This window comes from Oryzias melastigma, linkage group LG1, assembly GCF_002922805.2.
Source record: "Oryzias melastigma strain HK-1 linkage group LG1, ASM292280v2, whole genome shotgun sequence".
In the NCBI taxonomy this organism is placed as follows: domain Eukaryota; kingdom Metazoa; phylum Chordata; class Actinopteri; order Beloniformes; family Adrianichthyidae; genus Oryzias; species Oryzias melastigma.
The window spans coordinates 475,509-490,257 of record NC_050512.1 but is presented as its reverse complement, the minus strand read 5'-3'; the positions used below and the strand labels follow the sequence as shown (position 1 = coordinate 490,257).

Here is a 14,749-nt window from a genome sequence, read left to right as displayed (position 1 = left end):
AGGTGCTATAGAAATAAAATTAATTTGAATTTTGAATTTGAATTTGAATGTGTGTGTGAATGGGTCTGTGACTGTGAAGCGCTTTGGGCCCTCGAAGGAGGGTAGGAAGCGCTATACAAGTATACAACATTTACCATTTACCAACAATCTACACGTCACAAACTCTTATTAGCGTGTGTAGCTGTAGCTGTAGCTGTAGCGTCTCCAGTGACCGCCATGCAGGATTCCTCCATGGTACCAAAGCTGCAGTAAAAACTGTGGACCTGACCTTCATACAGACGATCAAAATCCATCAGAAAATACAAAGTTTGAAGACGGTAACAATCCTGACAAGCATTTGCAGACTGCAGCGCATCCACCTTTATCTTTTGTTTTGACCCGCCCCCATAGCTGCTGGCCAATGACTGAGGAGATCTTTGGTCACGTGATTTTGTTTGCAGAGTTTGGTCACGCTGAGGAGACTCGGGGAGACAAGCTCGAGGATGATGTCGTGAAATGGGCGGCACCGACAAGGAGTGAAAGGCGGAGGCTCAGGGATCCAGTCGCTTTACTTCAGAGTATTAAAATGGTCCACAAAAATGAATCATATTTCATAAATAATTTGTGTTTTAGTGTTCCAAAGGTAATAAATGATCACATATATGGATATAGTTCACTCTGAAAGGCTGAAGAAAATCATGGTATGACCCCTTTGAAATGATGAGTAAAATTCCGTGTTAACAATAGTAAACATGAACAGCAGTGACTTACTTAGTGCAGAATTGTTGTAAACTACAGAACAAAAATTAAATAATTCAAGTAGCTGCCAGACACATTGTTACAACGCACGCCCCCTATCTACCTCCAAAGAAACGTCTCACCAAAGGATGACGAATACGTTTTACAGCCTCTTCAAGCAAAAATAAAAGAAAAAGTACTTAATGAGAACCATCAAGAACCAATTGCAGGACTAAATAGATCTATATATATATCACAATATCGATATTTTGGAACACCCCTAATATTTAACGTGTGACATATTGGTTCATGTATACATTCTTTGAGCAATCAAAAAACTCCAAAAGCTTTGATTATAAAAACATCACAAAGACAGCATCTATTATGTCTAAAGTTCCATTAGTGTTGGTGAGAAGATACACAATTATTAGATACATAGTTACAAAATAGTTACAAAAATAGGAGTCTTACCACATTTGTTGCATTTTAACAGCAAACAGGCAAACCCTAAGAAAGAAGAAACACAAATTACTACCAACAGCTTAGCATTGTCTCACATTTGGAGTTGACTGGATCCCACAACACAACGCAAGTCTCAGAGTGGACGGGTAGACATTCTGCAGGTGCTTGATAATAATGTTTATGATGAAGAGTCTGAAAGGAAAAGGTCTTTGTTAAGATCCAGAATGGATTTTTCTATGCAGTTAGCATTGTTGTTGGAACACAGTTCTCAAATTACTGGTTTCCAAACTTTAATCCATCCAAATGTGTTTTCTGTGAGTGTGTGTTGGGAAAACCAAAGGAACGTGGCTAGCTTAAATTATTGGTGTCCATGCACGCCTGGGGTGTATTCAGATCCTGACCAAATCCACTTTATTTGGTCTGGATCGAGTCCTGAACCTTTGTGACCATAAAATGGTTTAAAGTCAGACAATATTTTCACAGAGTTTGCAGATCAATGCAACAAAAGTCATTCATGGGACATTCATTAAAAACTGTATTTTCTAAATACAATGACAGACATAAATCCACTGTGAAAGAAGCTTTATCGTTACAAAGTTGAGCTGAAAGATGTCAATTGCATCATTTAAATGTTTTTGGGCTGTTTTTATTATGATTTCATATAAAAATGAATTATAAGAGAAGAGCATTTTAAATCAATCTGCCCCCTTTACTAAATCTGTTCTTGTTTTCTCTGCATGTTTTGAGTTTACAGTTAGAAGACAATAAAGACATGTTCATTCTACTTATTCATTGATTTTATGTTATTTAATTTTCTTTAAAAATGCTAGATAAGATGTATTCTCCTCCATCAGACAACAGGTGACCGACAGCTCTCCTCTTGGGGTGTAAAGGAGTCTTTTTAGTTGTGCTAAATAGAAGAATCAACTCATTAGTGATGAAAATAAAACTCTTCATAGAAATATTCATAGAAATATTCATAGAAAAATAGAGAGAAAAGACTGATTAGAAATGTAAGGATTTAGGGGAAAAGGTGTGTTTTATCTGAGGTTGTTTTTATGTAGTGACTTCCTGTCTGTTTGTGTTGAACATCATATGTTTTAAATTAACACTCATGTCAATTTCTTAGAAAAGTAATGTAATCATTTCTCCAGTAAAAAATATGTTGAGATTTTTTTATGGAATCAAAAACTAGATTTTGGTCATTGTGGTTGTGACTTCAAACTTGGAGCATCAACCCACAAACACAGCATCAGTTTGAAGGCTGTTGCTACCGAAGGTTCTCTGCTGAATGATTGTTATTTCTCTTTGTAGGATGCTTAAGCTAGTGGTAGCTCAAAAAACAGCTGCTGCTTTGTTCTACAGACATTTGTACAGCTTGTATTTAGTTCAACTTTGTCTTTGAAACAATTTCCAAAAAACATATTAAAATGAAATAGTTTTTGTTAAAAAATATTCTGTCATTTGTAACCTTTGTTTAAAAAAAAAAAGAGAAGGAGGGAGGAAAAAAATCTATTAAAACTGAACATTTGGAATGAAAAAAATTTGAGATTTTTTTTTGTCCATATCTACCTACCAATAATGTGTTTAGAATTCTCTACCAGTGATAACAGAGAGGGAAAAACAAAATATGTTTAGATGCAACCTTCAACACTTAGAGAGCCATTCGGGATGATTCCTCACTGAACACAACCAGTAGGAGCCACAACGTCTTCAGTCACCATTTAGAAAAACAAGAGACTGATTTATATTCATGTTTTTGCTACTGACATGATACATTCAAATAAACTATTGTGTGTGTTTGCATAAATAAAACAAATATGAAGAGAAAACAGCTTTTTTTAAAAACACATAACGGTTTATAACTTTTCAGAGAGCTTTACATGTCTTTCTTAAAAAAAAAAAGATTTATTTTACTGTTTCTGGTGCATTTCAGTCACAAATTCATAAATATAACCAACAAAAACTAAATGAAGGGACCCCTACTATATATTAAAACCACGAGGAAGACTTTAAATCCTTCAATTTGTTCAAAAATAGAAATCTCCTTTATAATCCAGTGGATTATAACTTAGCATAGCTTTAATTTTGCTTGTGCTGACTGACAGTAAATTGACTTCCTGTTATAAATGAAGCTCAGATGAAGTCCAAATGTGTCAGTATCATGTTGATAAACTAATGATGGAGAATTACAGCTACTGTTGATTCATACCGTCCTTTAACCGCTTGTGAATGAGTTGAATAAAGTTTAAGTTAATTTACTTTTTTAATTTTACTACTTACTTTTTCCTTTACAGTTACTTTTTAAATATTTTAAAAACATTTTATTTTAACCAAAGAGCCACGTGTGGCTCCGCAGGTTGCAGACCTCTGATTTAGACACTGAAAAACCCGGCTTAGGCCTGAGCCAAAGTCTCATTTATTGCTACAGAACAGCAAAAATGGCCTATTTAAGGATTTAAAAAAGCAAGAGTTTTGTCCATACATTGTGGGAAATGAACTCTTCAGATCCCATGGAGCTGTCTGAAGATAATCAAGCAAGTGAAGAGAGAGAAGCAGTAGAGGAAATTCTGCCCACTCAATACTCAAAGTGGAGGACTGAATGGAAAGATAAGCCCGATGAGGACTGTGTACTCCAAAAAGGTTGTCATAGGAATCAATCCTCCAAAAAATAAACAGAAGCAGAAAACAGATTGTTTCAAAAGCCAAGCCAAGAAGAGTTTTAAGTGTGTGATAGAAATAGAAAAAAAACGACTACGTGTTAACCCTTACTTACATGTTCCGTATTTTGACGTTTCTTGTTCCGTATTTTGATATTTCTTGTTTTGTGGGTTTTAACTCTGCTTTACAGTGGGTGGGTGCATTGTGGTGAAGTGGTGAGCACTCTTGTGTCACAGCAAGAAGGCCCTGGTTTAAATCCCAGCTCGGTTCTGTGTGGAGTTCTCCATAATTGGAAGATATATGGCTGAAGGTCATCTAACATTTTTAGGACGATAATCTGTAACTCTAATTTTAAAGACTAAAAGCACTATTTGAGAAGCAATTTATGAATTAGTGCTGCTAAAAAATATTATTTTAATAGTCGACTAGTCACAGATTATTTTTTCTGATTAGTCAACTAAAAATAAAAAAAGGAAATATGTAAAAAATGTAAAATAAATAACAAAAAAAAAATAAGGGGCACCGCTCAGTGGACGCTTCCGCAGTGAACCTTGAACTGTCTTGTTCTTGGTTGTACTGAAAAACAATGAATTTCCCCCCAGGGGATTAATAAAGTATATTGATTGATAATCAGGTCATTCACAAGGTGTCAGGGACGGTGGATGAAGGACCCAAATGCAGGAGACCAGATTTGGCTGCAGGAACATAAACATTTACTAAATCAACTTAAACATGACAAAACCAGGAGAACAAACCAGGGACGGAACAGAGAACATGAGCTGACGATGAGAACTGAAAACCAGACACTGAAATACACTGAGGTTGATCAACTGAATGAAAACAGCTGTGGATGATGAACCTGAACATGGTGAGACTGACAGGACAACAGAACATGACAAAACCGAAGCACTGGATCGTGACAAAGGGGGATGTAAAGCACACGTTAACCCTCATTAGCTTTAAACTAACTAAAAACAGACAATGAAGATGATCGTTTATTAAACTTTTAATGAATCGTGCAGCCACTGTCCCTGATTCTTTTCTGGTATTAAAACAAAATTAAAACAAATAAATTTGGTATCCGAAACTAGGAACTATTTTTCACTAAAGATAAAGTTTTGTTCTCACTGACTCAAATATAAAAAAGCGCATTTTTTGGTGCTGAATGCTCACAACTTTATTTAACTTTACTACAGTCTGACTCCATATAATATAAAGTAACGACTAATCGACTATTAAATTAGTCATCAACTATTTCAATAGTCGATGTGTCGATTAATCGATTAATCGTGGCAGCCCAATTATAAAATAAATCATCATTCATAAAAGCCTTTCAGCTGCCGTGGTGAACCCTACAAGCTGAGCAGAGTTTGAGCCGTGCCAGCAGCTTCTTCCAGACAGCTGAATCAGCAGAACTGCAACATTAGCTGAGTAACACCGGCGTCTTTGATTAGTACTTTATCTTTTAAAATACACAGCATCTGAATGGGTCTGGGTCAGTAATATTTTTACTAACGAAGTTGAGATGAATCCGAAGCAAACAAACGTTGCTCATGTCCACCGCTGTGTTTGACTGTTTTCAACCACAATGAGGCTGTTGTTGTTGTTGTGTGACGACGGCTGGAACTCCTGTTTCCACCGCAGGCCAAACAGACGACGTTAGACGGTGGTGGTGTGAGAAATCGCCTCAATGCATGACGAAATATCTGGAGAATGAAGCAAGCCTCTATACAGAGTAACTTGAAACTCAGCTGAACAGACTTCATTGACCAGATAGCAGACACTGCATTCACCATGGGTCTTTTGTGTCTTTTATTTCTCTTTCTGCCCTCCCCCTGCTGCTGTTCGTACACTCTGAGCACAGACAGGACAGGCAAGATTCCAGATCCAACGGTAAAAGGGATTTTTCTCTTTTAAAGTTAAATGTCAAATGAATGTGGTTCTACCCATTTATTCTTCCCACTTACCATTTGTAAGTAGAAAATGTTTTCACAACTTGAACATACCTTGTATGGGTATGTTCCAGACACAGATCAGCATGTTTGTCACTGATTTCATCTAAAGAGCGGTTCCTGATGTTATTACAAAAGAGCGGCTGCAATACTAAACACCAGGAGCGGCATGAGCTGCAGTGACTCGCTGTGTCTGTCACAGATTTCTTGGTAGATTTTATCAAGATGATGGTGACACAAATAGACTGGTGGTTGATTCATGACAACAACTGTGTGTGGGTGACCTTACGGTAATAGAAACTAACAGCTAAAAATGGAATAGCCTCTTTAGTTTTTTCAGTAAATCAATAACAGTGGTTCAGCTTTTTAAGAAAACAAAATCTCAATATTTGTGATTCCAGTTGTATTTTTGTTGTGTAATACTTTAACCCTTTAACACCCGAGACTTAGCCGGTGAAACTTAAACACAAAATCTGACATACTGTAACTTTTCAAATGTTAACACGATCATTCTGAAGGAGAAAATCATAAGGATGTAACGATTCTTCATGATTCAGTAAGAAATAGATTCAAACTCGTCAGCACGTTCATCCCTGCAGAAAATGAAAAAAATCGGATTGTCTCTGCCTGTGCCCAAATTTAGAAATGAAACTGATGACATTTCTGAACCGAGTATGAAAGAATTTATGATCATTTCAGTATTATGTATTATTGTGTATTTGTATTGAATCATTTCTGTTAGTAGGAAAACAGACAGTTTGATGTGAGGAGCAAAAAGAAAACAGAGTTGGCCTTAAAATACCTTCAATTCATTGAGAAAAAAAAATTGGAAAAAAATCAAAATCGTGACTTTAATACTGTGGATCGAATTGTGGCTTGACTGAATTGTTACATCCCTGGTAAATCAAAGAACATAAACACATGAGATCCGCTGTTAAAGGGTTAATATAGAGGATGTTACTGGCAACACCTAAACAAATACAGCTATACGGAAAGTGTTGTATTGTGGCGTTTTCTAACAACAGAATCAGCTGACTTATGTTAACAGTGAAAGTACTTGAATACTAAAAAGAGTTGCATACATTTCTCCACTTCAGAATCTGTTTGAGTCATGTTATTCAGTTTATGGAGTTTCATTTTACAAAAAGCATTTTTGCAAACCCAGTTTTGAAAGAAGTGATATCCAGCAAACTGGGAGGAGTTGGAGTTGAATGAACCGTATCTCACATCCACAAAAGGCCTAGAAAATAAACTAGTGTACAATTAAAAAAACATATTTGTACTACAATCTTTGTTGTTGTTTTTTCACCAAAGCATGTCAGACATTTTAATAACACCTCAAACTGTAAGAGTCAACCTTCAGTAAAGAGAATGTAATGCTTCCTTCTAATGGTCAACTAAAACACCAAATCCAAGATCACGTAAATTAAAAGTTTGCAACAGTGTCAAAAACACATTTGTGTACAGCAGGAGTGTCAAACTCGCTTAAAGGGCCGAAGTCCAAAACACACCTTAGATCGCGGAAAACAGGAAAAACATATTGAATACTCTGAAACTACACTTTTAAAACCTTAAAACCGTAACTTTTTAACATAATTCTGAACTAGATATATAGCATTACCTGTGATAATACTACAGTGAATGCTGTAAGCTGAATTTGGCAGCTGAAGATGCTAGTGCTGATAGATGAGGATGCTGAGGGCGATAGCCAGCTAAAATATTAGCTAAAGGACAAATTAGGTTAAAAACTACAAAAACAACAACAACAAAGAAGAAACTTGGCCAAACAGCTAAAATGTAGCTGAAATATTAGTTAAACTCAAAAATAGCCTAAAAAAATCATAGTAATTGTCAAAATAGTCCAAAAAGCTAGCAGAATGACAATTTTTAAAACTAACTTTTTAACATAATTCTGAATAACAAAAAGTCAGGAATATTATTCCAGAATAAATCAACTTAAACCGTAAATTACTCTCAATATTTTAATCTCCATAAAAATATATTTTGTCAAAATTAGACAAGTTAGAAATGAGCTCAAGATAACATCGGATCATTAATAACAATAAAATAAAATGATCTGGAGGGCCGGATAGAATTAGCTGGAGGGCCGGTTCGGCCCCTTCACGTCTTGCAGTGAGTTCAGATAGAACATCAAGTGCGAGCAGACACACTACATGAAGACAGAGGCTTTTCTTTCTGTTCTTGCTTGCAAATGTCTAAAAATGGCTTAATTTATGATCCTTACCCTTTAACACCAGAGCTCCAGTGTTTCTGTTCTTTGATTTACTGTAACTTTTTAGTTGTTGACACGATCACGTCGCTTTTCTCCTTCAAAATCCACTGGAATTATCGTGTTAACGGTTGAAAAGTCACAGTATGTTCAAGATTTTGTGTTAAAGCGTCACTGGCGACTCCTCGGGTGTTAAAGGGTTAAATGATAATTTCTTAGCTAACTTGTGGGAAAACCTCAACAGTTTGGGGGATTTACTGGAAAGAGAAAACAAGGAAATATATATTTGATGAAAATCAGTATCAGTGTGATCATCTCTGCACCTTTAACCGGAGCATTCCTCTCAGATTCATTTCAAATAAAACAACCTCATACAAGCTTCTTGGCTCCGTCACAGCAGCATTCATTTACTGGTACACGGCCGTTCAAAGTACAGCTCTGTCAGCTGATCTTTGATAGACACTAAACGTTGAACAATTTCCTCAAAAATATTTTCACTGAGTAAAAAACCAAAGCTTTAAGTCTGCTTAAGAAAATGAAGTGCTGTGTGTACTTCCAACACGGCCTAAATGTACTTTATGAGGATTAAATGACGGAAGAAACAATGAACAAGTTCAAAGTTCAAAGATATTTTGCTTTTATAAATACGCCTCAATGAGCAAATGTTTTGATGTACCCTAAAACCGTGACACGATCCGAACCGTGAGTTTTGTGATTCGTTATACCCTAGTTAGTGATGCTATTGACAACATCCAGCAAAATTCAATTATCATCAACTTTTTGTTGAAATTGTGTAAAAGGGGAGCTTCCAAATTCCCCTTAACCCATGTTTTAGGTCACAAACAACTTCTTACGAAGTTGAGCAACACCATGTTGCGCTTGAAATGCGCTTGAAACGTGCGTTATATTTTTAGTGGACCAATAAAGTCGTCGAACATTTTAATAAAACAACTTCAGTTCAGAAATAAACAAAAAAAAAGGTAAGAATTATATCATTTTCTTCCTTTTGGCTGTATCCGTTAAAGATAATATCCATCCATCCACCTTCAGAACCCACTGAACGCCTTTTAGGGTTGCAGGGTTGCTGGAGCCTGTCCCTGCTGCTGTTGAGCAACGACGGAGTACACCAGGACTAAAGATAATACGCAAGAATTATATCTGCTGATGACCTCGATTTATGGATTCCATGCTAGGAACTGATCTGAAAAAAATACTGGAATTTACTAAAAATATATATATTATGTCAACTAACTGGTCATTATCAATGTAAACAAATGATTTTGCTTAGAACAAATATTAAATAGCCAAAGGGCTTGATGCATTCAATAGAAGGTAAAAGAGATTGAGATGTCAAAGAACTCAACAGTATAAAAGTTTTAGGTGAAGAGAACATATCTCCTCAGTGCGGCATCTCAACAAAAATTCTAAAACAGGAAGAAGGCCAAGCCTAAACAGACAAATGCAGACAGAAGATTTCAGAAAACCCTGTGTATTCATAGCTGAGATTACATAAAGTCTCACTCTGTTCCTCTCCGATCACCTTCTGGTCTATTGTCTGTGTTCTCTGTGGTCTTTAATTATGATTATGGCGTTCTTAGCCAAACCCTGCTGCAGATTTACCATTACTTCAATAAAACAATACTCGGTAACAATCTACATTTTTTTATGTCCTCCATCAAGAGAATGCTACAACAACATGTTAAAAAAATCGTTTGGTTTTAGTGAGTCTATAAAGAACACAGTTTAGCAAACCATCAGTGAGTTTTCAGTAGGACGCAGCCATCTCCTTTGAGAATCTGTTACCTTTTAACCCCAACAGGTCTTCAGGCTTTACTCAAACCACATTCCTCCTGATCCAGTCATTACCACAATTATGTCAGAAGAACATGTATTATCAGTTTATGATGTGACACTCGGAAAAAGTGAAATGAAAACTATCTAGGAGCTTATTTATCACACATCTTGACTTCAACGAGCTTCTTCGGCACATGCCCTTAGGGGACAGCGCGGTCGGTTCTCGGGGATCTTGATCTCAGATGGAGCTCTATAGTATTGTCTGGAGATGTGGCACGTTGTCGTTACATGGTGTTGAAACTCGATGGTGCCTATTTGCTCAGTGGGGCTCTCATCCTGCTGACAGGCGAGTATCTGCTGAGGTTTCATATGCACGGTAGCCTCCCTGACCTCAATCCACAAGCAGCCACAGCGGAAATCACAAGCGCCACTACTGACGCAACCCAGCAAGGTTCCTCTTCTGAATACGCATATTACAGTGAACACACTCTGAAAACTCCACCGTCTGAAATAGCATAAGTTGGGGTGTTTTTAACCCAACTCTGGGGTTAAAACTTTTTACTAGTTTGTTCTAACTTGAAAGAAACTTCCAGAAGAAATCCGAAATCTGGGTTACAACAAAATCATTATCATTATTACTTTTGCTGGAGATATGAATTTATATTGATCAACGGAAGACATTTTGCAAATCATTTTTAGAAAAGAAAATAAATGTTGGGGGGGGGGGGTTGGGGGGTTTGCACAGATAAAATAAACGACAGTATATAAAACTGTGATTTGATGGGGAAGAAATTGTATGCATTTCTGAAATAGAGTTAATTGGATTCATTAGACCACATGTGTCAAAGTCGAGGCCCGGGGGCCGGATCCGGCCCTCCGGGTAATTCTATCCGGCCCTCCAGATCATTTTATTTTATTGTTATTCATGACCAGGTGTTATCTTGTTCTCATTTCTAACTTGTATAATTATGACAAAATACATTTCATGGAGAGTAAAAAATTGAAAGTTATTTAAGGTTTAAGTTGATTTATTCTGGAATAATATTCCTGCATTTTATTATTCATATTTATGTTAAAAATTACAGTTTTAAAGTTTTAAAAATTGGTATTCTGCTAGCTTTTAGGACTATTTTAGCATTTACTATGATTTAGACTATTTTGGAGTTAAGCTAATATTTCAGATAAATGCTAACTGTTTTGGCCGAGTTAGGCTTTTTTTGTTTGTTTTTTAGGATAATTTGGCATTTAGCTGGCTATCAGCTTCAGCGTTTTCAGCTACCAATTTCAGGTATCAGCACTAGCATCTTCAGGAGCCAAATTCAGCTTACAGCATTCACACTAGCATTATCACAGGTAATGCTATATATCTAGTTCATAATTATGTTAAAAAGTTACAATTTTAAAGTTTTAAAATTTTAGTTTTAGAGTGTTCAATAAATGTTTATCCTGTTTGGCCCGCTACTCCAGCATTAGACCATCAACGTAGTTGGAAACCACATGTTGAATATATTTTAAAAAATGATCTAAAGCTGAAGGAATAATCCACAAAAACCAAAGAAGACTGAGTCAAAAATGTTTGCTTATTCAACTACATTTTTACCATACTTTCAGTATTGTAGGGAAATGTCTTCAAAACAAATATTGATCCAACAATTACACTTAAAAAGAGCAATTAGAGTGATAAATAAATGTTTCTCTGTGTGTTTGTGAATCTAAATGCAGTATTTAAAAATCAAATACATTAAGATTCAAGGGTATTGTTTATGTAAGAATGTTGGGGGGAAATGTGTGTATTTAGAAGTACTTTGTCATTGAGAGTGTCGTCCTGTTACAATCTGTGGTCATCTACTCTATGCAGTCACACAATGTATGTGTTCGTTTCTAAGGACTTTGATTTAATGTTTGTAGCAAATGTGTTTAGTTTATGTTCAGTCTCTGTGTGAACTGTATCCTCCGTTTCTGGTGAGTTTTGAATATAACCGCTATGCTTCAGTCCGGTCTCCTCTGGTTAATGTTGATTTGTCTTCAAAAGTAGGGATGTGAAAGATATTAGATATGTATTGAAAAATTGATCTGGTGCAGATGATATTGTGATTTGTAGTGAGAGCAGGGAACAGGTGGAGGTGGAGTTAGAGAGGTGGAGGTTTGCCCTGGAAAGGAGAGGAATGAAGGTTAGCCGCAGTAAGACCGAGTACATGTGTGTGAATGAGAGGAACCAGAGTGGAAGAGTGAGGTTACAGGGAGAAGAGATAAAGAAGGTGGAGGAGTTTAAGTATTTAGGGTCAACAGTACAGAGTAATGGAGAGTGTGGAAAAGAAGTGAAGAGGAGAGTGCAAGCAGGTTGGAATGGGTGGAGAAAAGTGTCAGGTGTGATGTGTGACAGAAGAGTTTCAGCACAAATGAAAGGAAAGGTGTACAAGACTGTGGTGAGACCAGCCATGTTGTTTGGACTAGAAACAGTGGGACTGAAGAAAAGACAGGAAGCAGAGCTGGAGGTAGCAGAGATGAAGATGCTGAGGTTCTCTTTGGGAGTGACCAGGATGGATAGGATCAGGAATGAATACATCAGAGGGACAGCACATGTTAGAGGTTTTGGAGATAAAGTCAGAGAGGCCAGACTGAGATGGTTTGGACATGTTCAGAGGAGAGACAGTGAATATATTGGTAGAAGGATGCTGAGTCTAGAGCTGCCAGGAAAGAGGTCTAGAGGAAGACCAAAGAGGAGGTTTATGGATGCAGTGAATGAAGACATGAAGGTGGCTGGTGTTAGAGTGGAGGATGCTGAAGACAGGCTTAGATGGAGGAAACTGATTCGCTGTGGCGACCCCTGAAGGGAAAAGCCCAAAGGAAAAGAAGATTGAAAATAGATCTGGCAGTGGGAGTAACAGCGGTATCGGTTAGGGATGTAAAAAAGAAAATCGATACATGTCAAAAATTGATTGAGCAACAAACAACTGCAGTATTGTTTGAAAATCACAGATACAAACAAGATTATGTTTGTTAACCCTTTAACACCTGAGGTGTCACCGGTGACGCCTAAACACAAAATCTTTAACACACTGTAACTTTTCAACCGTTAACACAATAATTCCAGCAAATTCTGAAGGACGAAAGCAGCTAGTGAGAAATGAACAGTATAATGCATTTAAAACTTTAAAAAGTATATTTTTCATATTATGGCCTCTTTAAATGTCATGTGAATAAGAAATATCTAGATTTGAGTGTTTTGGGGAAAAGACTCGGAGTGTATCGCATCGCCAAAAAAAGTTAGTTGAATCGATATGCATATGGAATGTGTGAGAGGAAAAGATACACACCCCTATTTAAAATTAATAAACGTGTTCTGGTAGAACAAAATAAAAATAAAACTCAAGAAACAGTGCAAGTGTTTAGTGATGAGGTCCCCAAACTTTTTTTCATGAGGGCCACATAATTACATATTACACCGATTAATCGGTTTGTAGGCTAACAGATATGTGTAACAATCACAGGCTGTTTCTAAACATAAACATTCATGGTTTTCCAGAAAGCCACACACAACCAAATTTTAAATAATTCATTTCTGTAGTATTAACAGAAAAGAATAATGCAAAAAAAATAAAAGGGAAACTGTTAAATAGTCTATCTATCCTCTCCCATTATAGTACAGACGGCAGAAGAGTGGAATAAAAAGTCACATTCTTTGTGGGTCTCGATCGGCCAAATTGTGAGAAGAAAAAAAAAATCATGTGTCTGTGGATAAATGTGAAGGGGGGCCAGATCCGGCCCGCGGGCCGCAGCTTTGGGACCCCTGGTTTTGTAAGAGTCTACATGAAAACTCACAGAATTCACTACGAATTTCGTTTTACTCTTATTTTAAATAAAACAAAACAAGCTGATAATTGTATTTCAGCTAAAGTGCTATGAAAACAGGTCAATTCCGCCGTGCTTTTGGTTTCTACTTCAACTTTTGTCGGGCGCGCACGCGCGCACACACCAAGGCGCGTGAAAACAGTTAAAAAAATAAAATCAAACTTACCAAGAATGAATAGTTCCTTTTTATAGCCCATGTTTGAGAGCAGACAGTGTTGTTTTAGTAAAGGTGGATTCCCTTAAACGAGTCGGTCTCTCACGGGACCCTGGATAACCGTCTCCGGTGACGTCCTCCAGAGGAAACCGCGAGGCTGAACGGGGCTCTGGGTCCTCGGAATAATCCTCCAGCACAGGAGAGATGTTGGCAGAAAATGGAGCGCTCCCCCCGGCTTTCTTCCTCCTCAGACTCCGGCGGCTGAGCCCGCCTCGCCTCGCGGTGTCTCTCCTCCCCCCGCCTCTCTCCTTCCCCGCTCCACTGACTCCCGCGCGCTCCGCCCGGTCCCGCTTCCCTAAAATGTTGCCCCGGTGTACCGACAGTCTCCGGTACCTGATTATCACCAAAGTCTACGTCATCATTCAGGTGCGCTTCACGCGCCGGCGGTTAGAAAGGCTTTAGGGCGGCGGGGGCCGGACTGAGGCGGGGGGGTGACAGCTGCTCTGGACTCAGCTCTGCCAGTAAGGTTATCTCTGCTCCATTTTTACAGGAGTCTGCGCCCCCCTTCTGACTGCCCTGGAATGACTACCTCCAGCCCCCACCGACTGAATAGTTTCTGAGTAGTCTCAAACTCAAGACGAGAAACTGACAAAACTCAGCAGAATGTAGCTTTGAATAAAACCTGCTCCGGTAATGCAGGAGTGTCAAACTCAATCACACGGGGGACAAAATCCAAAACACACCTTAGCATGATCTGTACCTGCGATAATGCTAGAATGCTGTAAGCTGAATTTGGCTAGTGGTATTGATAGCTATAAACGCGACAGCTGAAACCACTGAAGTTGATAGCCAGCTAAAATATTTGTTAAATGCCAAATTGGCCTAAAATGCTAAAAAAAATAAAAATAATAATAATAAAAAAACTTA

At 37.6% G+C, this 14,749-nt stretch overlaps 1 protein-coding gene across 1 annotated transcript in view; it reads right to left on the bottom strand.

Annotated features, from left to right (window-relative positions):
• The window catches only part of LOC112137227 (putative adhesion G protein-coupled receptor E4P), a 30,527-nt gene extending 16,407 nt beyond the window's left edge, over positions 1–14,120 (bottom strand). Inside the window, exons 1-2 of the mRNA XM_024259415.2 lie at positions 13,835–14,120; positions 1,189–1,224 (exon numbers count right to left, since the gene is read on the bottom strand). Of these exons, the coding sequence (XP_024115183.1) occupies positions 1,189–1,224; positions 13,835–13,865 (67 nt within the window). The 5' untranslated portion in view covers positions 13,866–14,120. The remainder of the gene's footprint in view (positions 1–1,188; positions 1,225–13,834) is intronic.
• Positions 14,121–14,749: the final 629 nt, after the last annotated feature.